Source organism: Antedon bifida, chromosome 1 (genome assembly GCF_963402885.1).
Source record: "Antedon bifida chromosome 1, ecAntBifi1.1, whole genome shotgun sequence".
NCBI classification, from domain to species: Eukaryota; Metazoa; Echinodermata; class Crinoidea; order Comatulida; family Antedonidae; genus Antedon; species Antedon bifida.
In genome coordinates, this window is record NC_136226.1 from 6,475,547 (window position 1) to 6,500,383 (window position 24,837).

The 24,837-nt window shown below is 31.3% G+C and overlaps 2 protein-coding genes and 1 non-coding gene across 4 annotated transcripts in view; 1 reads left to right on the top strand and 2 right to left on the bottom strand.

Annotated features, from left to right (window-relative positions):
* Positions 1-24,837, bottom strand: part of LOC144839384 (uncharacterized) — a 34,386-nt gene that overhangs the window by 6,931 nt on the left and 2,618 nt on the right. Inside the window, exons 2-17 of one of the 2 annotated variants that reach the window (XM_078694719.1) lie at positions 10,362-10,447; positions 9,626-9,954; positions 9,116-9,380; positions 8,534-8,690; positions 7,903-8,034; positions 7,486-7,603; positions 6,330-6,493; positions 4,625-4,726; positions 3,494-3,562; positions 3,143-3,281; positions 2,944-3,053; positions 2,559-2,735; positions 2,148-2,220; positions 1,237-1,473; positions 910-1,135; positions 260-440 (exon numbers count right to left, since the gene is read on the bottom strand). In XM_078694719.1, coding sequence (XP_078550845.1) covers positions 260-440; positions 910-1,135; positions 1,237-1,473; positions 2,148-2,220; positions 2,559-2,735; positions 2,944-3,053; positions 3,143-3,281; positions 3,494-3,562; positions 4,625-4,726; positions 6,330-6,493; positions 7,486-7,603; positions 7,903-8,034; positions 8,534-8,690; positions 9,116-9,380; positions 9,626-9,954; positions 10,362-10,372 — 2,490 coding nt within the window. In that variant the 5' untranslated portion in view covers positions 10,373-10,447. Of the gene's footprint in view, positions 1-259; positions 441-909; positions 1,136-1,236; positions 1,474-2,147; positions 2,221-2,558; positions 2,736-2,943; positions 3,054-3,142; positions 3,282-3,493; positions 3,563-4,624; positions 4,727-6,329; positions 6,494-7,485; positions 7,604-7,902; positions 8,035-8,533; positions 8,691-9,115; positions 9,381-9,625; positions 9,955-10,361; positions 10,541-24,837 lie in introns of both variants that reach the window. The other variant, XM_078694710.1, reaches the window with a different exon arrangement.
* LOC144839621 (uncharacterized) lies at positions 13,669-24,022 on the top strand. Its single transcript, XM_078695064.1, has 3 exons — positions 13,669-13,713; positions 20,359-20,524; positions 23,677-24,022. The coding sequence occupies exons 2-3, from the start codon at positions 20,416-20,418 to the stop codon at positions 23,898-23,900; spliced, it is 333 nt and encodes a 110-aa protein (XP_078551190.1). The 5' UTR covers positions 13,669-13,713; positions 20,359-20,415; the 3' UTR covers positions 23,901-24,022.
* Positions 16,004-16,075, bottom strand: Trnaq-cug (transfer RNA glutamine (anticodon CUG)). The gene has a single exon. It is a non-coding gene; the product is annotated as a tRNA-Gln (tRNA).

Sequence of the window (24,837 nt, forward strand, 5' to 3'; positions counted from 1 at the left end):
TAACTTTATGTTTCAAATAAGTAATTTGAAAATTGACTCTTTTTCTAGAAGTCATTTTCTCCCAAAAATTAAATAACGAAAGGTATACTTAAGGATAGAAATACATTTCAATGTAAATTTATGCCTGACAGGGTATTTTTGTATGATACTTAAGGGTTTAAGAATTTGTCAATGTTGGTAAATGCATGTTGTCACTCTGTTGTTACTCTTCAATCAAATAAAAAATCTATCTTGCTTCCAATTTTTTTTTTACACTTACCAATAATTTACCTAAACTGTCAATGACTTCCGGTTGAAAACCTGTGTACTCGTAAATATGTTTGAATGAGTGAGCAGGAGCATCGAGATCTTTCAATTGTAAACCCTTTCCTTCGATTATGGCTCTCACAGGAATTGGTGAGGACAGAGATGCCGCTGCATATCCCTCAATAGTGAAGTACCTGCAACGTATAAATAGACAATGACGTCAGTAAACCTACCAAGCGTGTTGTTGTTTATCACGCCTCATAATTTAAGATATATTGATTTGTATACCTTTTGAGAGTTATGCTTATTATTATAGAATGTTATTTATACTTCTAACAACATGATAAATAACACAAAAAGAAACACACGAGTTACACGTAACATAACATAAATTTTAAAAAAAGTATTTTAATATAATTTATAACTGATTTGGTTTTTTCAAACTTGGGACAGTCTTTTTAAGAAGAAGAAGAAGAAGAAGTAAAGTAATTTGTTATTGAGGTTCAGCTGTAGCGCCGCCTATCGACGTCTGGGTGTGTTAGCTTATTAATTCTGTACAGAAATGAAAATTGTCAACATGAAGTGTTTTAGATAAATAATAATACTTGAGACACTTGACTTGATATGCAATTAGTCCTAAAGTTCCTATACACGAGTAATTACCAGTCGAGAGTGAATGTAGACTGCGTTTGGGGTATGAATACACATGAACGCCACCAGTCGACAGGAATGCCCCGAACAACGGTTGTTCCTTTGTATATTGATCCAGACAGTTTAGTGATTTCCATACCAATTCCTAAGCTAAACAGTTGTTGGTTTTCGTTTGATTCAAGAAATGTTTGCAGATACGATGGTAACTCATATGGAAATGCAGTACAGCTGCCATTAGCTATTAAAAAAAAGAATAGTAAATTACAAATAAATATTATTGCTGTTTAAAATTGCTTTTTCTACGATACAAATAAAAATGTAAAATGTAAAATCACTCACGGTAGATTAAATATACAATAGATTCTCTAAGATCTGATATTGTCTGAAACGTTCCGGATGTAGAATAAGCGAATATACTCGAGCGTAGGGACAGTGTGTCAAAATACATGACACCTTCAACCATGTACGCTGGTTCGTTGACAAATTTTGCCTCCATATAAACTTGATAGGACTCATATAGTGTTGGTAACGGTTTCTCAATGCGGCTTTCTTGAGGATCGCAAACATTCGTATCTCCTGAAATACAAGTAAAATTCAAATATCAGAAAAAGTCAATTGTTATATAATCAAACAATATCGTAATCCTTCCTCCTACAGTATTTAATCTATTCATAGAAAAAAGACTATTTCTTACTATTTCTGCCATACGTGGAGTTAATATAATAATGTTTCTACAGTAATCAAATCAAATGCATGTTATTAACACAATTTGTTGGACCTTGGAGAAGATATGTTCGTGTTTTGATGACTGTGTTGTTGATGACTTAAAAATAATAAATCCGTTTTATATTCAAAATATCTGGATTTCGGAGAGAGTAAGTACGTGTTAGCGATAAAATGATAGCAATATTGAAGTCAACCACGTTGCAAATTACTTTATCTTCAGAAAGGACTTTTTATAACCAAACAATAATCACTCGAGTGAAAATAGTTAGCGTGAATATTCTTTCTAAATTACATAACAAAAAAACGGAAACTGCAGAAAGCAGTTGTCAATACAGACAACACTGTTTAAATGCCACATGAATAAAAATAGTAACTTGTGGAACTTTACCACGCAAACAAACATTTTGCGAGTACGTGGGTAGTTATTTCGATCTGATATCAAGTTGGGAAGTAACACATTATCATTGCAATAAAATCAAGTACAAATATGTGTATATGTATATGGAATTCAGTTATCAAAATACCTTGAAATGGAAAATCTGGTGGGAAAACAACGTCACTTCGCAAACTAAATGGTACGGCAATAAATTCGAATTTCTAAGAAAGTGAAATTATTGATTATTATCTTTTTACACAGAATCCTAACAAAAAAAGTGTTAACACATTTTTAGTCTTGAAGATTAATTGCTTTGTAAAATCTTCCATCATAACGATTACAGATAAAAATGGTTTAGAGATGGAAGATGGTACTGTAATAAAATCAAAACACTACCAATGTGAATTGAAGTGTTTAAAGCAGAATCATACACCTACTACTGATGCATTGTGATTTGGATTAATATTCATATCAATATTATCTAAACTATTTGTTCAATAAATCATTTCTTACTACTGATGTAATGTATGCAGAATAAGATATGTAATGCAGTGCTTACTTTATCATTAACTTCCATAGAGATGATTAGATCTCCCTTGTTGATTGAACTTTCAAGAGAATTTACCGCTTCTACCAGGCTAAGTTCATTGGTTGTCATGTTGTAGAGATCTCCATCAATTGGAGCTTTGTCCAACAACGTAAACGTCACATATACCTTTACATTACTGTAATCATACTGAAACAATTGTTGCATTTTAAGTTTATCTTTTACGATTTACTACACTCATTAACTGTAAAACTAATCGTAACAATTATTGTATATTTATTGTAGCTAAGTATGTGGCAATGACTAGTTTTTGGTGTGGAGAATTGAAATAAGTAAATAAATAATATTATTGGTGTTACACTTTGTGCTCAAATAATTGTCAAATACAGAAACTCACCATTACATTCGCTACCCTGCCAAAGCTGACCCCTGAACTCTCGGCAATAGCAATCTGGGCAGACTTCAAGAAGAGGGTTGGTGAATGTGAGATGTAACCAATGTTTTCACCTAAAAATAGTGTTTTCTAACTTTACCATTGTTACCAAAACTAATAAAAACAATAAACGATACCCATACAAGAAAGTAAAGGCCTGTACCTGGAACTTGGAACTGTAGTATTTTCTTTTGATTTTCAGCAAAACACGAAGAAAAATCAAATACACTAAAATCGTCGATACTTGCTCGGAATTCATAAATACTAAGTACAAAGTGGAACGGCTCAAGTATACCAGTCTCCTAAAACAATAACATCGTTAAAAAAAAACATTACACAATGCAAAATAATGGTAATTAATTAAGCGTTTTACAAGTTAGCACATATAATATAATCAATTTACTTAGACACTACAGTGAATGTTTGTCTTAGATGATTAGGTAATTTCAGTCAGTGGATATAAAGTGAAATCTTAAAGAATTTCCCGGTATTAATAATCATGAAAGTAACTCACTGGTGTGCTTCTAATATCCATACGTATCGGAACGGCGTCAGTAGCAACAAAGTTCTCTGTCCAATTTTCCTTTAAACAAACATTATTTTAATAACGATAATTATAATTATAATATTTGCATATTATGCTAAGTAGGAAGATATTATTTATTATGATAATAAAGTATGTTTCTATTATTACTCAGTAATATAAATTATTAAATCATTTAAAATAATATAGTAGCATCTCTTTGACAATTTTGTTTATGATTGTAGACTTCAGAATCAAAGTGTTTAAAGTAAATATCACGTGGAAATAATGATACCATAATAGTTTTTACTTCACGTGTATTATGACGTTGACCCCATAACATTTCAATTGCCAGTAAAATAATAATGGCCTATTCACACTAAAACCCAATAATATATAACTTAAAAGCGGTTATATAGCTTCTTTAATGGATCACCCACGCGAGTGATCGTAATTACTGGTAATTAGAGGTACGTACACACCTGTTCGTATAGCCTACCGCTGGATCTTTTCTCAATACAACACATACTCGTACATCATTCGTATTTTAAATCTTTTTTTAACAGATTATGTGTATCGGTTTGTCGATATATTGTTTGATGGGTAGAATATAATTAGAGATATCATCATCGTTTATCAACATCAAATACAGTTGTATCAGTCACCTCTCTCTAATTTTACTAAATATACGTTGGAATTCATACTGATTTATATTATACAATTAGTAATGGGTTGAATGAGGAGGATATATGAAAGATTTACTCTCGTCTCCGCCTTGCTGTATAAGACCGTCAGGCTTTCAACTACTGCTTTGAGTGTGTTCGCCGTACAGTTGTAGACGGTGGGTTTTTGTCGCGCAATACCGCTTTCCAGAACAATGATTATTTGACCGTGCAATAGTACAAACGGGAGAAAATAATGCACTGCAAGTGATACGAAATGAACCAATAAAATGGTAATCTTAACAAGCAGAAGCTGTTTAATTTACTTTCTTGAAAAATTCCAGATTTCTAGAATTTAAAAAGTAGGTATAAGGATAACAGGATAACAAAGAATGCACATCCTCACGATTTAGAGACCAATTGAAAACAATAAACGAATTATATTCAAAATGATACCTACAGCTGTAAAGAACCACTCCAACGTACTATCGAACCGTTGATCTTGCACGGTTTCGGTTCCTTTTCCAATCCATACATCGGTTAGTATATTTCTAATGAGTTTCTGTAAAATGGTATTATTTAACAATAATGACAGTACTTATTATATATAATTTGTCGTCATAGCAATATGACTAGAAACCATAATGCATTTCTAATTTACACATTTATAATACTTCATACTGTACCATAATAAAATAGGATAAACCCTTAATTTAATTATCACACGTCAGTAACTAAAAATATAGGTCCTGCGCTGTTCGCATTTAAATTTGTGTCACATCAGATAGAGCCTCTGTGACAAACAGAAGTAAAAGTTCCACATTCGCACTTTGTGGTGAATAGCAATAATAATAAATATATATCACATAATCAGATTAAAACAGTCACTTTTAACTGGTGATGTAAATGTATAACATTTCATTTACTTGGATCGTGTCGTTATTGACAACTTGTAATTGATTAGCTTTTCTCAGCTTGACAGTATTATTCATTAATAATGTTTTTGTAACTAGAGGCGACACTGAAATCACTGAATACCCAACGTTAAAATTACTGTCATAAATGAAGACGTCTTTCCATAATACAGGTATTCACTCAAGTATAAAACCAATTACGGTACACTTGTTTTTCAAATTTGGTTGTTATTGGCAATTTTGTTTATTTTTTTAGGATAACTTATTTTATGCTGCAATTTTTTTTATTCAATATTCCATACGCATATTTATACTCGGTTGCAAATCATATTAGGTCGATATCAAATATTAATATTAACAAAAATGAATTATACAAAAGATATGTGACAGACGATGAGAATGATGATTCGTGCATTGAACAGTAAAACATCCTTGAACATCAATCATTTAATTGGCTGTGTGATAAATTGCGTAGTATACGCGCACGTGACATATCTATAAATAGAATATGCTGCTACCTGCATGTCTGAACTTTGTTTAACCGGCATAAACACTACACTACCGACACGTGCAGGGTTGAAAGTCGAACAAATTATTTTGAAGCAAGATAAAGTTTGTATTTTTAAATCAAATTTGTGTATAGCGTTGTTTGTACACGTTTTCTGACATTCCGAGGACAACATAATGTAAACTAATAATTGTCTCTGTTCAAAATATCTTGATCATCAGCAATGGTGTAATGATGATGAAATCGGTATTTGTACAACAAAATGAATATGGATATGGTTAGTCTAGGTACTAGAAGGAGTTTTAAATTAATGTTATTAAAAAGATGAAGATTTTGGCACATATGGCGTTTTATGCGTATGATTTTGATCTCACAAATCAAATAAATTATTCTCCAGACAAAAATTGAAACACCGAACTCTAATATAAACATTACAAATTAAATACAGATTTAAGGGCAAGTCTAGGATATGGTATACATTCTGTGCAGTACAAAACACAATATCCTGTGCAATTATTTCATCTATCCATCGAAATAATGAAAGTTGAAGAACCTAACACTACTGTATGATGATATGTTCAATGTATGAAACGTCAATACACAATGCCATAAGTTTTTATCACAAGATTATCTAAATGATATTAACTGTGTAATCATCACCAACAACCTCGTATAGAGCCCATTAAAAATAATCCATGCTCTGGGAATAACTAGTAATGTCACTTGACTTAGGCCATACTTACTTTCCCTTTATATTCATAATTCATATCAGTGAGCCCAAAAAATAGTTCCTGCGCCGTTCGCATTCTGACGTGAGAAGGATCTGTTGGCACTGCCTCGTAGCTGGTGTTAGCAATTGGAAGAACAATGCAAGTTCCAACACGTGCATTCTTAACGTAAGCAACACCTGTGTATGCAAATTACAATATAATACGTGTAATTGTTTAAGGTTTAAAGTTTATGAATGCTTGGGTGATCATGTATTAATTAATAAATACAGTGTCACAAATGTATCACATGCGAGGTCTGTATCATAAAAATAACAGATATCGTGTGTTTCTCAATCAACAGTCGTGAAAAAAATAACATGACGTCATATCCTTGCTTGTCTATGAGATTCTTATAAATCATACAGCAACATTATTATGAATATACATATATGTTGTATACATTATATTTTGTAAATATATCATTTACAAATAAATAATAATAGCTTATAACTAAACATTCTCCAAAATTAGGAAAAACACAAAACTCGAAGGTTTATTTTAACCAGGTTGTGAGTATATAAATTTATCCCTTCCATCATCATTATTTCACTAACAAATATTGTGAAATCTAATGAGATGGTGTTATTAAAAAAGTAATAAATAATTAGAAATAATGATAACATATTGGGGAGTGAGTTAGAAATGCTTAATAGTAGAAAGAGTATGAACACTGTTTTCTATTTCCACGTAACGTTTGACTTCTATGACGACTACCGAATACTAATTTGACATTTTCTGAAGTATTAATTGGGAAGTTGTCTGTGATTCTCTATTTATAAACTAACGTAAACTAACAGAACATGTTCACACGTCCACTTAAGCACGCATTGGCCGAAGTTGTTGAAATTCGAAAGAAAAATATCCTTCAAACACTGTTTCATTTGCCTGAACTTAAATTGTCACTAGTTCATTTCTTGATGTAACCATTAAACGTGATCAAGGGGTTCTTAACTCCGTCAATGTGTTGACATAAATCTAAGCCGATCTTCTTCAACGTAGACTGACAGTTGAATTGTTCATTTCCGTGCGGATATGTTCGCAATTTAAGGCATCAAAAGCTAGGCTAATTGCTTTTTTTCATAGTGTTATGAAGGCGAAATGTTTTATCAATGAAATGAATACGATTTACCTGTAGTATAATCGTGTATCTCAGAGACAGGGTCGCCAACATCGTATCCAAGATCAGTTCGTGCTAAAACTGCTGTGTGTTCATACTTTACAAGCTTCAACGTTTCTGAAAACCATGCCTGTAAACCAAAGCAAAATTTCAAGCTTCCCCAATTATTATTTACAAAGTATTAAACTATAAGTTACAATTTAATTTTTCTAATCAAAAATATATCTGATACGAATACTGCACGATATTAATTGTCGAGAAGAAAATTAAAACGCGACAATTTTATAATACACCTATTTACCATGAGAACATAGTCGTAGGAATATTTTTCAGATTCACTAATTTTCAAAAGCGTTTCATTTAAATTAGTATAGTGTAGAATTACAGTAATAACTTTGTTGTGTATTATTTGTACTGTACTGTACTTACATTTGTGTTTTCTATCCTACGAGAGTTCGGCGAAACTATTTCAATACGCATGCGTATATCACCAGGGATGGTCGGTAGAGGGTTTGTAAGATTGAATTCTTTTCTTCCTTCACAATATACTCCTCTGGGTGTCTAAGAAAACAATATAATATGTACTTAATGTTTATTATTTAAAATCACAAATTGATATGGAAGAAGGGTATGTATTATGCAGTAGTACTACTTAAGCAAGTATATACATAACTAGGCGGAATGATCTTTAAGTGTAATAATAACAATTAAGAACAAAGTATATGATGCATTACTTGTGATCAATAAGTGGTTCGACAACAAAATGAATTCTTACTTAATACTGTAACATTATATTGACAAAATACTATGGAGATAATGAATAATATGTTGTTCTAGATTTAGCATTTAAGTTAAATATATTTTAACTATATTCTTCTTTGATCTAATCTTCATCAATGATGTCATTGATTTGGCGTCTTAAGGAAGACATGTCAAGGTAGGCCTACGTGTAGCCTACGTTTTGTGCCTAAAGTTCCAAGACTTTTAATATTGATGTTTTATTTTAAGTGAAATATATTTAAAGCACATAACGTATAAAAAACATAAATTCGTATCATACTTCGAAGATGTATGGATTGTAATTAGTAGACGGCCTGAAAAATGCGAACTCATAGATGTTCTCAAAATTGTGCGTTCCGGATGCGTTGACATTTTCTCTCGTTCCGTTAACGGTGACACGAACAGGAATTTCATCCGCTCCGTATGCCGTAGTATATCTGAAACATATTGTATATCTTTCTTTGAAATTTGAATTTTGATAATTTTGATCATTTTTCATAAAATATATGGTGACTACTTCAGATAAGTATATTATTAGACTGTATTACTGTATTACTATTTCGTCGGAGAAACATAAAAGCACAATGTGTTTTACACCTACGTGAAAAAAGTACTACGTAATCTTCAAAAAAGTATTTCTTCAAAAGGTTTGAAAAAACTCGCGTTTTCCGTACGACCGAATACACATACTGTTTGTTTTTTTAAGAGATTTGTGGGAAAAGTATTGTGAAATAAGTATGTTTAAGTAATCTGAAATTGAACAATTAATTAAGTGGAATATTTTGGTAGAGTAATAATAGTCTATATATTATGATATTATGTTATTCAATAATACATTCTTTATCAAAAGCATAAAACTTACCCTGGAACAGTAAAATAGTAATCAACATAGAAAGAGCTGGATTCTGAATCGTTTATACAAGCTCCCCAGTGATTGGTCGGAATTCCTCGTATTTCTTCCGTACCTAGGTACTCTTCTGGAAACTTGGTTCCGACTTGAAGAATGTCATTGACATGGCGAATGTGAGGAGTTCCATCAATAATCTCATAACCGAATGGCAATAGATCAGGACTACTACTAATTCTCTGTATTGTGCACTGCGGAAGATTGTCTTCTGTATAAAAACCTTTAAAAGCAGAAATCATTAGAAAAAAATAATAGGCCTATAGTATATAGTTAGCTTTGTTTGTTTTCTAGCTCACTTTTTCTTTTCCAAAATCTATTTAAAAGCTAAGTCTTGTTACTGTTTAAATTTCAAAATTAAGTTTCTATTTTTTTGGCCATTCCTTAGGATACCATTTTTAAATATTATATTATATCTTTATGTTTACCACAATGATTCGAAAGAATAAATTAGGTATACGCCTGTACCTGGGCCAATTGATCTTCCTAAAACAGTGTAAAGTTCATCTGTATCATAATCATATATTTTGAATGTTTCTTCGCCACTCTTAACAGTTCTGAAGCTACCTCTGTTTCCAGGCTCGTCATAAAATTCTTCAACTTCCTGCGTGTAAGACTTCTGAAGAATACTCGCTTCGATACTAGTGCTGTATTGGTTTGATAACTTGGGCAGTGGTGGACCACTGTTTGATTCAACAGGACTACACACAGGTATCACATCTCCTATGACCATAACTAGGCATACTGAGATAATGTACAGGCCGATGTAACTCTCTGAAGTCCGGTTTGTTATTATTCTGAAATATTGAAATTGGAAAATATATGAAAGAGAAAAGAAACAATCAAGTATATAGATTTTTGATTAGAGACGCCAAACTAATTAGCAAATGAAATAGCTTAGTTGCAGATTACAGTGGCGCTATAATTTAATTCTATTCGTTATTCTTATTCATTTTTCATGTGTGCTTAAATACAAATAAATCTTATTCATATTTCGAATATAGAAAACCGATAATTGTAAAGGGTATGCCATGAAATCAAAGAGGTCATGTCTCGAATTATGAGCTCACACACATTGAATTGAAGGATCTCCAAAGCAACACATATCTTGGGTATGGATATGAACCAGTATTAAAGCAAAACTCATACAAAGCCTAGATGTATCGTAACATTACATGTTCAATGAATAGGGAAATTAACTTACGTTATAGCCATTGCAAGTATTCTCAATGTTGATGCAGTAGCTTCATTTTATTCTAGTCACTTGTATCGTTAGTAATCTTCACGTGTCTGTATATTTTATAGATTAAATGCACTCAGTGTGTGTGTTATCTGTTCCACTTTGCCTGCCACACGTTCAACGTAGTTTATAATCTCTCTGTACTATGAACCCAGTGATTAGAAATAAACTTACATTCAGCTTTTATACAATATGACTATATACACTCGTCTTTGTGTTTTTATTGAAGTTTTCTTTCAGTAAAACAGAAAATCTACGATAATAACCCGCGGCAAAAGTTCTGGCAAAATTTACCAATCAATGTGTGAGTTAGTCGTACATATAAATGTATGAGTCGTACTTATCAATGTGTTAGTCGTAGGCTATACTTAACAATGTGTGAGTCGTACTTAACAATGTGTGAGTCGTACTAACTTGTGTTCCCATGATTCAGTGAAGGGCCAGAATGTTGAATAGTTATTTTGAGAGGTGGAAAATGTTGTTGATTTAACGATAATGGAGCACAACGTATTAATAGGCTATAACATTTATATGTTAGAAGACCGTTATGACCACGAAAGAGAATGATGATATAAGAGTTTATAATGAAATAATCGTCATGTTATTCTGTAACGCATTGGTGAATAGACCAACAAATTGTGAAAATGTAGGTACTGTACTGTATTCACAAAAACAATCACAGAACACTAAGTTATCACTTTAAAACATGATTTTTATATTTAAATCATTGTCATATTAACTTATTCTTACTTAAAAACGACGTTAAATCGTAAAGATATCTTGAAAATCACAATTCGTAAACAAATCAATAAGCACGATGTCTTAATTAGTTTAAACTCCGCCATACACAATTTGCGATGTGAGGCTTTCTGATTGGCTGACGCATGGATTTTGTGAATTGGATTTCAATGTGTAAATTTAAAGGCATTGGTTGCACGAAGCCAACTCCATTGTTCTGATAATCACTTGATGGCATGGATTAAGAATGTTTTGATGTAATTTTAAATCTGATAATATCTATGATGGTGCATGCTTTACAAGAGTCAACTATTATATGTTGCCTTTTTTTCCTCTCAAAACGAACGCCATACAATGGAATGAATGTTAGACAAATATGTATCCATTATGCATATTTTAACACGCAAGTGTTATTACAAATTATCAGTTAAAATATCGAGAATAACGTGAGAACTCAAGGCTCTCTAAATTAAAACTAATTCGAGTTTCTAACGTTCCGAAAGTCCTTGTTAGTTGATAAAAACAAGTTCACATTCACATTGAAATCTCTCCTGAAAACACGCCCAGTTAAATGTGATGAATTCGAAGGAGAAAAAACAGCAACTACCCTGAGTCTTTCGAGAGGGCTTCACCTGAGACCCTCCTCATCACTTCTCGTGAAAAATGTTGGGAAATAATGGCTGCACACCACCAACCCACACTATGTAACAATCTGCCTACGACAATATTCTGCCCGTTCTATAATTACTATTTACAGTAGGCAAGAATAAAGGAGAATTGAAGATTGATTTTTATTACATTGCTAAGTATAGCTGTCAATGACGGAATAAAACACCAGATTCTCTACAATCATATACATATTTAATATCCTTGTTAAGGTTCATAATCAATGACTAAAGTTATTCTGCAAAATAAAAGAAATAACCTTCTTACACTTCCTCACAATTTGTTTTTGTTTTTGTGTTTTGTGTTTTTTTTTATCGCATCCAACAGCAAGAAACTCCCAAATTTGGCTAGGGAGAAAGTGTCTTGAGTTACAACTCTGATACTAGGCCAGGATTTAATCCTGAACATTGGGATTGAAAGGCAAGCACGTTAACCACACAGGTAGGCCCTACTAGCTTTCTTTCCGGGAGCACATTGTAATGCTCCTATCACTGCGCAAGAAGTCAAAGACACGGTAACAAAAATCAATTCAACAATTTTCAGTTTTAAATAAAAGGAAACATTATTAGTGAAATATACACCGAATTAAATTAAATTAGAGTGATGACGAATGATAGTCATCACATCAATGTTGATGATGTTCATGCAGCAAGTATGACACTTTTATCGGTTCTCTAAGTCGATATCACTATTTTATAACCAATCGTGGCATATATTATTGTGCAAATACACTAATAAAATGTACATAAACCGAGTAATCACATGCGCTTTACGTTAAGGGGGTCATATAGCGTAATTTACGATGGAATCGCAACATGCGTGTCCACTACAATAATTAATTGGCAAATAACACATAATGCAAGATAACTATAGTCTGTGAGTTGATGAAACTATTGGTCACTAATTACACCTCTATTTCAGTGGTTCCACCGTTTATTCAAGCTTTTAGTTTTGTTGACTGTTTACAGCAAAGTCTATCAAATTTGAAGGATTGGCAAATTTTACCTTTTAGGCTATTTCAGCACTCACATGATGGGACACTTTCCTAGCGGTCCATGTTTGAATGAGATGAATATTCAAATTTGTAAGGTCCGAGTAAAAAAGCAGTCAATTTTTCAACGAATAGACCCTACAAATAGTAATATTTGTTTTATAACACACCTACTTTAAAGTTGTATTCAATTAATACGCTGCCTACGTCTTGAAACAATATTGAGGGATACAGTAGGACATTGAAAAAGACAGCGCCCCGAATATGGAGGGGGAGTTAGTATACCACAGGTTTGCGTTGTACAGAAATTACATTTTTACAAAAACCTGAATCACCATTAGTTATCACTTTCCCGTTTCACATTTCTCAACTACTTAAAGTAGAAGCATGGAAATAATAATAACCAATCAAAGTATAGTCGCACTCAGGTGTGTTATAAAACTTGTGAATTTATATGTTTCGTAAGTAGGTCCTTGTCAAATAAGTAGTCTCTTGCACGAGTAGGTCTTATGTAGTGAAGACTAGTGGAAAGCCTAAGTTTTGTATTAATAGAGGGCGCAACGGACGACTTCATCATTCAACAGAAAGCGTGAGATTCATCATAATTAGGTATAATGGACGAATTATGACATCATTATCATCAAAGCAGTGGTCGAATAATGATGCACTAAACTTTAATTGCCACGCTATCATTGGTAGTACGACGTCAAGACATCCAATTATCGATGCGCAACACAGATAAGTAATAATAGGCTAGCATAAAAATGTAACACGTGATAGAGTTAACTCCGCCTCCTCTCACTTCCGAAACATTGCCATTTCTCAACTACTTAAAGAAGAAGCTTGATATAATTGCACACATACCAACTCAGTTGTGATTACCAACAGTCATCACGAATCAGTCGCACTTCGCAACTGTGCGTAAGTACATTTTTTTTCTTTAATCATGTTTGTAATAATTTGCCACAAATTATTGTATTTTATATCGATTTAGTTTACTATCTATGTAAACGGCAAAGACTTTTTTGTATGAATGAAACGATTTTTTATTAGGCGTTTAGAAATAATGGATTTAGAAATTAAAGCTATATTGGAAATAATGTAGTTAAGATACAAAGATTGCGTTCTTCTAATGTGGTATAGTAAAATAAAGCTAAACTAGAGAATTTGATTATTAATTTTACAGAAGATGTTTTTTTTGGGTACAGTACACTAATTCTATTTGAGATTTAAGTGCTACAGAATTATTATAGATCTGATAAAATGATTTTTATTATTAGGCGTTTAGAAATAAGATAAGAAAGATTGCGTTCTTCTAATGTGGTATAGTAAAACTAAACTAGAAAATGTGTTTATTGATTTTACAGAATATGTTTTTTTGTACAGTAGGCCTATATACTAATTCTATTTGAGTTTTAAGTGCTACAGAATTATTATAGATCTGATATTAAAGAATTACGTACAGTTGAACTATAAAATTGTATGATATAAAATATAGTTTTGGATTGTTAACTTAATCTAAAGTTATACAGATATAGATTCCTTTTAGTTTCCAATATAATGGAAATTACAGTGCTCATAACTCCGGGTTTAAAATTCTATTATTTATTATTTAGTAATATAGGCCTAGTTTAAAAAGTAAATTTTAGACTTTTTATTTAAATTCACAACATCTAGAGTTGAAATTGTAAAAACTAATTTCACAATAATTAAATTCTTAAGCAAGGAAAGTTAGAATTGTTATGAGTTTCACTTCTGCACTAAACAATTTAATCGAAAGTACATTCCCATTTAAAATGTACGACTTTTATGTCTCACAAATCAACATCTAGGAAATGGCAAAATTGTTCAATAGATTTTCCTGTGTGGAATTATAAACTATTTAATAATACATCTTCGTCACATCTAAGTATTGTGACGAAGTTGGTTTTGAAGAACTTCTCCTCTAAAATCGATTATTCGCATAGGACTCTACCTGTTGTACTTTGTCGATCACTTTTGGTTTAACACCGTTCAACGAAATCGTAGATAATGTCCAGACTAAAAGAGGCGCATAATTCAAAATTGTCATTTGGTCTACTGTACAAATTACCTTCCTAATTATTAAAATTAAGCACTGTGTATAATTAATTTTTTTCTACACCATATACTAATATTTAACTGTAAACATTTAATCGAAATTATTTATCTAGCAAAAACTGATCCAGTTACAGCAACGTAAAGCATTTCAAACTGGTGGTAGAACAATTTGAAAAATGTTCAGAATATATTTTTATATACAGTCTACATTTTGCTGTTTGATGTCTAAAGCATTTCGCAGTAACATAGGTTAATTATTAGAAAATTGTTATACTTTTATCGTTTTTTTATCGTCATATCATAAAAACAGCAACTGAATATATGCAGAATTACATACAATAAATATTTTAAATATTGATAAATATAGAATAAAGGTGAAATAAAACACCACAATCATAAAACACCTCAATTATGGTACTACGTATTGTGTAAAAGTATATAGAGAGAAGACCAGAAAAGAATACATTGTTCTCTTTTACATAAAGAAGAAATACATAATAATATCGTGTAATATCATAATATTTAACAATTTCTCTCTTAATATGTACCATCCATGGTAGTAATTCCCTTTTACTATTTCTAAATATAATTGATTGACTAATAGTAATTACATTTAACAAGTTATTATTTTCCCATATATTTATTATACCCCATATATTTTGTATTGACAGTGTTGTAATCTAATATGTAGGCCTTTTTGTATAATTATATTTTTATTAGAAGAAGCCATTTGCCATTATGACGTTATTTAATTAACATTTTAGACAAAGGAGGCGGTAATTTAACAGATCATGACGGTGGTGAAACGTATCTTGAGAATATACCTCTTCTTCGTCTACCGTCCCGAAACCAACCTATAACTAACTTATAATTTGGAATGAAATACTGTCTTACAAAATCGTCAAATATAGTAAGATTACAAACTACACAAATTATAAACGAAAATATTTAAATTTTAATTACTTTCGAAAAATGACAGAAAACAACTTTTACTTAGGAATAGTTAAATAAATTGCACATCGCATTGTTAATGTTTATAATAATATTTATTCGGTCACCAATGAAAAAAAATAACCAGGAGTGAGAATAGGCTAAAGCCCAAACAAATTCTGCACTCACTCCATAAAATATCAGGTTCTACCGAGACTTGAACTCGGATCACTGGATTCAGAGTCCAGAGTGCTAACCATTACACCATAGAATCGACGTTTTATTTTGTTATTAATGTATTCCTGTTGCACATGAACTTCTGTAACTTTTTGTTCAAATTTGAATCTAAGTTTTGAGAACATTGACCAGACAGTAATTTGAATATACGCGATTATCGTATGGGAAGCACCGTTGTAAAATCATTCTAAATAGTCTTTAAGCTTAGATAAAATTTAATAATAAAATTTCAAAAAATGCTATCGTTTCTGTGGCCTAAATCGACTTGCAGTTTATACTTTAAAGCCGCTGGCTTATTCGGCCTACCACACAGCGAGGTTCTGATTTAAATTTTAATGACTTATTTGATTGCCAAGATTCGTTTTCTCTTTTGTAATAATGTAGGTTATACTGTAAATTCTGTTTTCATTATTAATGTGTAAAACTAAAACTGAACGCATATGTTAATATTTTTTCCGCATATTTTTTTAATCCTTGAATGTGTACCGTATCCCCTTGACCCATGTTCACACACAACAAATGGAAGTTATGGCTTTTTCTCTAGACAGACATGTTATACGTACGCTATTTTCAGATAAATCCTTATTAGGCTTAATTATACTTCGAAGATTTAATTAGGGGAAAATAAAAAGTTTTACTTATCCTTCTAAAATGGTATTTGAATTTGTTTCATTATGTAATATATACAATGAGAATAAGTAATATATTGTTTGCATGGCGAAATCAAATGTTGATATAAAGTTTGCGGTACACCACGTATATTAGTTCTGAAAAGAACTTTTGAGTTTCTCGACGTTTCGATCAATATGCTTTGATCGTCTACCGCAAACTTTATATCAACATAATATATTGTTGTTAAACTGTTAAACTTCAATTTGTCCAAATTGCAATAAAGAATATAATATTATTATTGATCATTATTGATGGAAGTATGACATAAATGAACCCAAACTTCTAATACGAATTGAAACTAATATAGACAAGATTAACTTAATAGAAAGAATTTTTTCCACAATAATTATTTTAGGTTCGTAAAATATTGATTCTAAGTCATTCACATGAGCTTAATACCAATAATTTGGTGACTTGTAGAAGAAATTTGAGAATAGAATTGATTTCTAAGGAATAGATTAGCTATTTCATTATATTTTGCCATCAAGATGATAACTATACCCATCTTTGTAATCTTTAATAAATCAACATTCTTCAATTTAAAAACTATAATGATGTTATTTGTTTTAATAGCTTCCAAAATGAAATACAAACCAAGTTACAGCAAATTGAGTTCAAATTATATCGTTACGTGAATAGACAATTGATGAATGAAAAGGAAAACATGCTTAAAGTACACCAACGCATGGAAAATCTAAATGAGAAGGCAAACAACGACACAGGGTGTGGTCGATTCATTCCTTTTGGTGTTTCTTTTTACTGGTTGATGTTAGGATGTCTTTATTAGTTACCAAACCGTTTCCGAGTTACCGATCCGATCCGAATTGCCGATCCGATCCGAATTACTAAATTTTGTCTCTGAATTACATTTTAAGAAACCACGTGGGTACTGTAGGTGTAATTTTTTTACCGATGATTCAAGAGGTATTTCTAGATTTAAATCACATCAACAATAAATTGAATTACATTTTTTTAAAAGTTTTAAACCGAATTAATGATTCTCCAAAGATTTCAAGTAGCAACAATAACAGAAAAAAAAAATAATACACTAAAATATGAATTTATGGTTCTATTTAGTTGAATCTTTTCCTACTTTCTTTATAGATAATGACGCCGGAGATGTCTAAAGAGCTTATTTATGTCACACATGACAATAAACATTGAATTGTATATTCTTTAAACATTATGTAAATTTTATGTGAAATGTAAACGTTTTAATGTTAAAATCACTCCTTTTTGTGGTATACATCAACCATTGGTTTATCCACCTATTCTTACAAACATTACTAAGGTTATTAAATCATCAAAGTCCTAGTCTAATTACATTACTTTTTGTAGAAGCATGTATATGTCAGAAATCATTGTTTTTGTAGCGTTTCTTCTAATAAAGCATGGAAAAGTCAAACTATGTTTAATTATTTTTATTAACACGTCGTGCCAGAAAGGTGACTAATAAAAATATGTTAGATTTTAATAAATGATTCTGAAAAAGACTGAAACATGTAATCATGGCCTTAACACTAATTGTCTGAAGTAAAACGTGATTTGCCTAAAGTTCGGCATATTATGACATTTCAAAACATGAAACACGACAAATACACCATAACTTTGGTTGCGACATTATTTATGGAGCATGCGTATTTTTAAATAATTTAAAAATTGTTTACAAGGGAAGAAGTAGGGAAGAGTGACATTACTAAAACTTAGTTCCTACTTAGAGTGAGTTGACCAATCACAAGAACAGTTCGGTGCACTTACGTGCAACCAAAAACCTCCGTGGTGCAACCTAACAGTTTGATTGCTTTTTTCATCTTTCATTAACTAATACATAATGGATGTAATTCGATAACAAGCTGTGTTGCGCAATGTCAATGTACCACATTCAATAAATTGATTACATGTAATTTCTTTGAGATAATAACTTTAGCATGTACTTGCGGTGTTTACTTCTAGCAAACATTATTTTTTTTGGTAACGAAGTTTCCGGTATCATGTTGCAGGCATCTGTTTGAATTGTTTGCTGTTAAGGATGTTTACTACTTCATTAGAAACATTTATTTCTCTTCAATGTGATTACATTTCAAAGTAACACAACTGATAAGAATTTTGAAAATAAGGGGGAAACAACACATCGATTGGAAAAAGAGGATTTCGGAACGCGTTCCATTTCTTTTTTCAATGCGCTGGATCTGCCACTGTTTGCATTTTCGTGTGCTGTTTTTCTTGTTTGTGTGTATGACGTCATCTTGTTTTGTTGTTCAACTACTGCTTCTGTTGCTTTATGATGACGTTGACCTATGTTGACATTATGTTATTAATATCATTTTGTCTTGAAGACTAATGCTTTGGGGTGTGATGTTGATAGTTCTGGCTAAGTATGTTGTTGTTTTGATTTTCTATGGTATGGCGTATGGTGTGCTTGTTTGTTTCGATGATGGCATTGTTGGTCATGTTGGCTATGCGACTATATGTATCTAAATTAATTTAAACTTTTACAGTTTGATTGGATTGGAATATTTATTTTAAAAATATATTTATCTGTATTTTATTCTTATCTTATCGCATTAGTTTTATTATTGATTTAATTATTAGGCCTAATTGATGATTCTAAGATGTTTTTTAGTGTGAAACAATGAATTCTAATGTACCCTTTTCTATAAACTAAATAATTTTTCATTTCAGTTCAAAATAGGAAGACAAATATAAATTATAATTTTCAATAACGAAATTAAAAAAAAACAATTTTTTACTTTGAACGTTTATTTAAAATGGTCACACCTGCACACCTTCCTCTCTAAATACAATAATTAGCAAAATAAATTGGTTTTTAAGATTCATTAAAATAAGTCATATGGTATACATTATACGACTAATTAGAATTTCTAATTGTGTATTTAAGTCACGTAATACCATAAAGGTTGAGTATTAATTGATTTTTTTGCTTAAACGAACTTACAACGCTATGAGAAAGGTGATTCATTATTTCATTTATTAGAAAAGGGGTGCGTAATTATAGCGTGTCATTATATCCAATTTGCTTATTATTTTGAAAATATTAAAGAATTCACAAATTGTATGAGTAAATAGATTTATCCATTGAAAGACCGCTCTATCATAATACATTCAATCTTAGACCACATTTTTGTCATCCTTCGACTATGACGGAACGTTATTGTTCCGTAAAAACCTGTAATGTTAAAAGAGCCCTTTTTTGCATGATTAAAACTTTTATGGCTGTATGAATGAATCCTTGCCATTTGATTGGTTAATTTCGTAATGTGGTGTTCAGTTCTACGGTACTTCTACGAAACGGTGAAGTGATAGTTAATGGTGATATTTAATGATACTATGATGATACAGCTTTTGTTCAGAATGATGTGCATTGGCCGAAACTAACCTGTATTTGTGAGCCGTATTTAACTGTTCTCCTCCGACATTTAATTAAATAAAGGTTTACTTTAGACCAATAGGTGTGTCAAATAAGGAATTGTTTTATTCCTTGAAACATTTGAAACTGTTCTATTTACCCGGCTCTTCAACGTAGAACAGTCAAACTTTCAATTCAACTCATTATATCAAAATAACCAATGGTTTCTTAAATACATTTATATACTTATACCATATTAAATATCTATGTCTGTATTTCAGAAATCCAAGGTAGCTTTAATAATACCATTAGGAATCAACTAGCTCATTATTTACACCATGGGACAGACCAGGTGTTGTGTGGTATTACTTTTTGCGTTGATGGTGAGTTTACTGATAACAAGATCATCGGCGGATACAAAGGAGGAACGAGAGCTTTCCGATAAAGGTAAACAAATTAATCAAAGTATATTGAAATATGAATCATTAAAATATAATTTATTTTTAGACTATGACGTCACACAACAGCTATATTTGTTATTTAATATTTAGGCCTATCGTTCCAGATCTAGTTCCAGGTAGACTATTAGACCTTTTTAATTAATATAAGCATGTGCTAAGTATTATTTCTATTTTATGTAATGTAACATTTTTTTCAGTTATTATATTATTATATGAGTGACAATAAATTATTTACACCATAGACCTAATTTTCATGAAACTGACCCTCTAATGTATCGATTCGAGACGTGAAGTCTATGATGACGAGAAATTGGAAAAGTATATTGTGGGCCACATTGAATTCATCCATTCATATGAATTAAATCACTATCAAAATCCTTCCAATATTCTTACTAAAATAAAACAAGCTGAGCTAATACATTTTGTTTGAATGCTTTCTGCTTTCACGCCGATGGTTTCTTGGGTCATACATTTACACAAAATGTCGGAAAGAACAAACGAAAAACCTGTTAATAAAGTTATCAGCGTGTTAATATTGCCATGATTCCAGAAGTGGAGGTTGAACTTTGGAATCAATGGTGATTGCTGAGTACAATGGACAAACGTACTTCATCCATTTATACTGTGACGGAATGTGATGAAAATAAACGGAAATGAATTGGTTATTGTCAATAGAAAATCAATTTAACCGGAAGCAAACATTCTTATTTACTTAGCGTAATAGTTTTTTTTTTTAAAGAATATAGTTAAAACTGGCCTTCTTAAAATCAAATTCTGACATTTTGAGCGATTAGTTTTTCTATCGGTAAGACACCTTTTCTTTATTTTTATCATAATTTTGCCGGCAATTAGAGAAAGATGATTCGGTTTGGTTAATACTTTTGGCAGACGATGACTCTGAGCGCGCCAAAAGCACTTTTGGACTTCTTCCCAATCTTTATAGTTTATATTCCACGGTAATTAAAATCTCTAAAGCTAATTTGTGAAATGTCAATGCATTCGCACAATAAGTAGAAGTCACGGGAGATAATCGTTCAATAATATATCTCTGTCCTAAATTAGCATATAGCAAAAAAAACACATTAAAGTACTTTATTAGATAGATAGATCGTCTGATTGCTACCCCACACAACTCAAACATTTTGTCTTCAAGTTTAGGCTATATAGGCCTACTAATTAATTTAAAATAACGATTACGAAAGAAACAAAAAAACCACGAACGTGACATGGTATCAGTACGGGTAAAAATACTGGAGGGCTATCAATATATAAATTATGGTTAATTCTGACATAGGCGAGCACAATGGAAAAACTTCGGGACAAATCTCTGCCTTGGATACCTACCTATCTCAGATGTACCGCGAAATGTAAATTTGATAGCATTAGTTTTCACTATTACGATATTGTTCCATATTTCTATCTTAGGAAGATATTATAAAGAGTTTTACAACAAAAACGCCCATCATTTATACACACGATATTGTATTATATTTATAATAACACAATTATACTATTTATTTGTAGTAGAATTCATCGCACAGTTATCTACAATTTACCAAGCATTTCTTTTTTACCACTTTTCATATCTATTAGGCCTAGAGGATTTTATTTGATTATAAATGTTACCATATTATTAAAACTAAAACATATCCCTCGAATAAGCACCTACCTCAAATGAACTCCGTGTCCCCACCTGTAAGGGCCCTACCAAACTAGAAACACTATACTTTAAAATGTTATTTTAATAACATTTTAAAGTATAGTGTTTATTGTTTGATGATTTTTATTTGTTTGTTTATTGTTAGATGATTAAAATCATCTAAGACACTGTGAAACAGAGTAGGTTTAGTTTTATGAATGTCAAGCATTTTCAATAATGGCAACCGACAGAAAACGTACAAGGAGAACGTCCTTCTAAAACCTTTTTACCCGAGTCATTATCATTCCGAGAACCATCGTCTACACTTCCTATAGGGGGAGCGAGCGAAGCGAGCTCACCTCCTAGTTCTAAAAATCGACATATGGAAGATTCATGAGAAAATTAGAACTTATAGAAAGCTGAAGTTCTGATATGGGATCGCACGTAAAGATCTGTTTACACTATCAAACTTTATGTGACCAATGATGATGTCATATTAGTACCATATTTGGGCATAATACTACCATATTTGGGTACATCATCTTTTTTTGTCAAAGTAGTTTGATAGTGTAGGGCTTAAGATCCGACATGAGGGTATTATGCTTTAACTAAGCTACGATAAATCAGAAACAACTGTTTCATTTTTAAATGGAATAAGTCGTTCGAATATCTACCCCCCAGCTTGCAAACAAATATCTTTTTTTAAACAAAATGTTGTTCTTTAAGAAACTACTCATGCAGGTTTATGTTGCTTGAGGATGGAATTCCATCATTATTGATTAGTGTGAAAATTGCAACAACAATTATCAGTCATATGTGTAAAATCTTTGAACCTCGTTAAATAATCGTTATGTCATTAGTAGTGCAATTGGCCGGTGTGGTAACAGTTAGATAAATTATTCAAATATGATACGTTTATATTTTATATTCTACTAATCATTTATAGACTGGCCTGGCAGTTGGATTTAACTAATAAAGATCTTGTTTGTATTAAATCCCGAGTGAAACCCCAGGCTAACATATTCTTTTAATCAAAAGAGGATGTTGAAATACTAAAGTCAATGTAATCAATTTCAACGTTAAGCAAATAATAGTTTGATAAGATAACTATTAAAAAACTATTATTCGATGTGATTTGCATTATTAAAATCCAATTTCTTTTTCAATAATAATAATAAGTGTAGGTTAACAATTTTCAATAATTGAAATCAATCCAATTATTAATTTTAAAAAACTGTGTCATGTATCATCTCTTTAAAAAAAAACAAGAATGATAATAGAACGCAAAACATTTGTTTTAATGCTTAACAAATTTACTTACTTGATTTACAAGTGCATATAAACGCGAACGTCGATATTATTACTCTGCTTTACACTACAGAGGATAATTAAACTTTAAATTACTGACGTCTGTATATAATAATCGTTTAATTATACACGTACGTAAACGTTATTTTATTTAAATTCTGTATTCATGATGTTTTCTTTCTTTTTCTCAGAACGTGTAGCGATAGGTTCAATACTCTCCGGTCAACGGCGTCCATGGCGCTATGGACGAAGATCGTGGAATCCTAGGCCAGATCAAGAGAATTCTCTGTACAACGCTAAAGTTGCCGACTTGTTACGCCAACGAGCAACAGAGCAGAACGAATACGACAACTATATCAAATCTCTCATTTCAAATAATATACCACTTAAGCCGATAGAATGGGATGAAGAATAATTAAGAAGTTATGTGGTGGTGTTATAACAATAAATAAGGGTTATTTTTAATGTATTTATGTTCGCGTTTGATCTACCTTAACACGTGTGGTTCAGGGAGCTGTAACATTGTAAAATAAATCGTTCTACAATTTGTCAAAATAACGGACACCGTAATAAGAACGCAAAAGAGAATCGTTTAAACAGTTTACATTTTGTTCTCCCTATTTATTATTTAATGACAGTTGTAATTTATATAATACCATAATATTAGTTGAATTATTGAAAATAGTAAACATTGTTTTGTTTTTGTTTTTTTAGTTGCAATCATACAAGAAAGAGTTATAATCTTTAATTTTGGTAAAATCTCGTTAGTGCTGCAGTATTTTAGTGTAACAAAGGATGTAAACCAATAGTCAATGAACAGACCAAGTACAATTAAATTAGTGTTATTTACTATTCTGTTTATTACTGTAGATCATGGTGCAAAGGAATAATTATAGACCTAAGCATGATATTTATATATATAGTGTGTATATAATATGATAAGTTATGTAATTTCAACATTTTTCTTAAGAAATTACAACCTATTGAGCTAAAAGATAGTGTAGTGTTCAACGAATGAATCTTTATTGGATTCAATTGTTTGAAACGAATAAATGGCGTTAGTTCCAACGGCCTTCGTTTTCAGAAAAAGTCATTCATGTATATCGACCAATAATTGCAGTAATGTCTCATTTTGATATATATGCAGTTTATAAAACAAATAGAAAGCATCGAAAGATACGACCTACATAAAATAAGTCATATTATATGATCAGTAGGCGGATTTATAGATGTGGTATTTCTGGTCAAACGCCTCCATGTCTAGGCTAAATAACATACACAAAGTAGGCCTGTCATAAAATGTCATTTCATAAATCAATGAATTGATAAAGACGAGGTTTATGGGTGGTGGG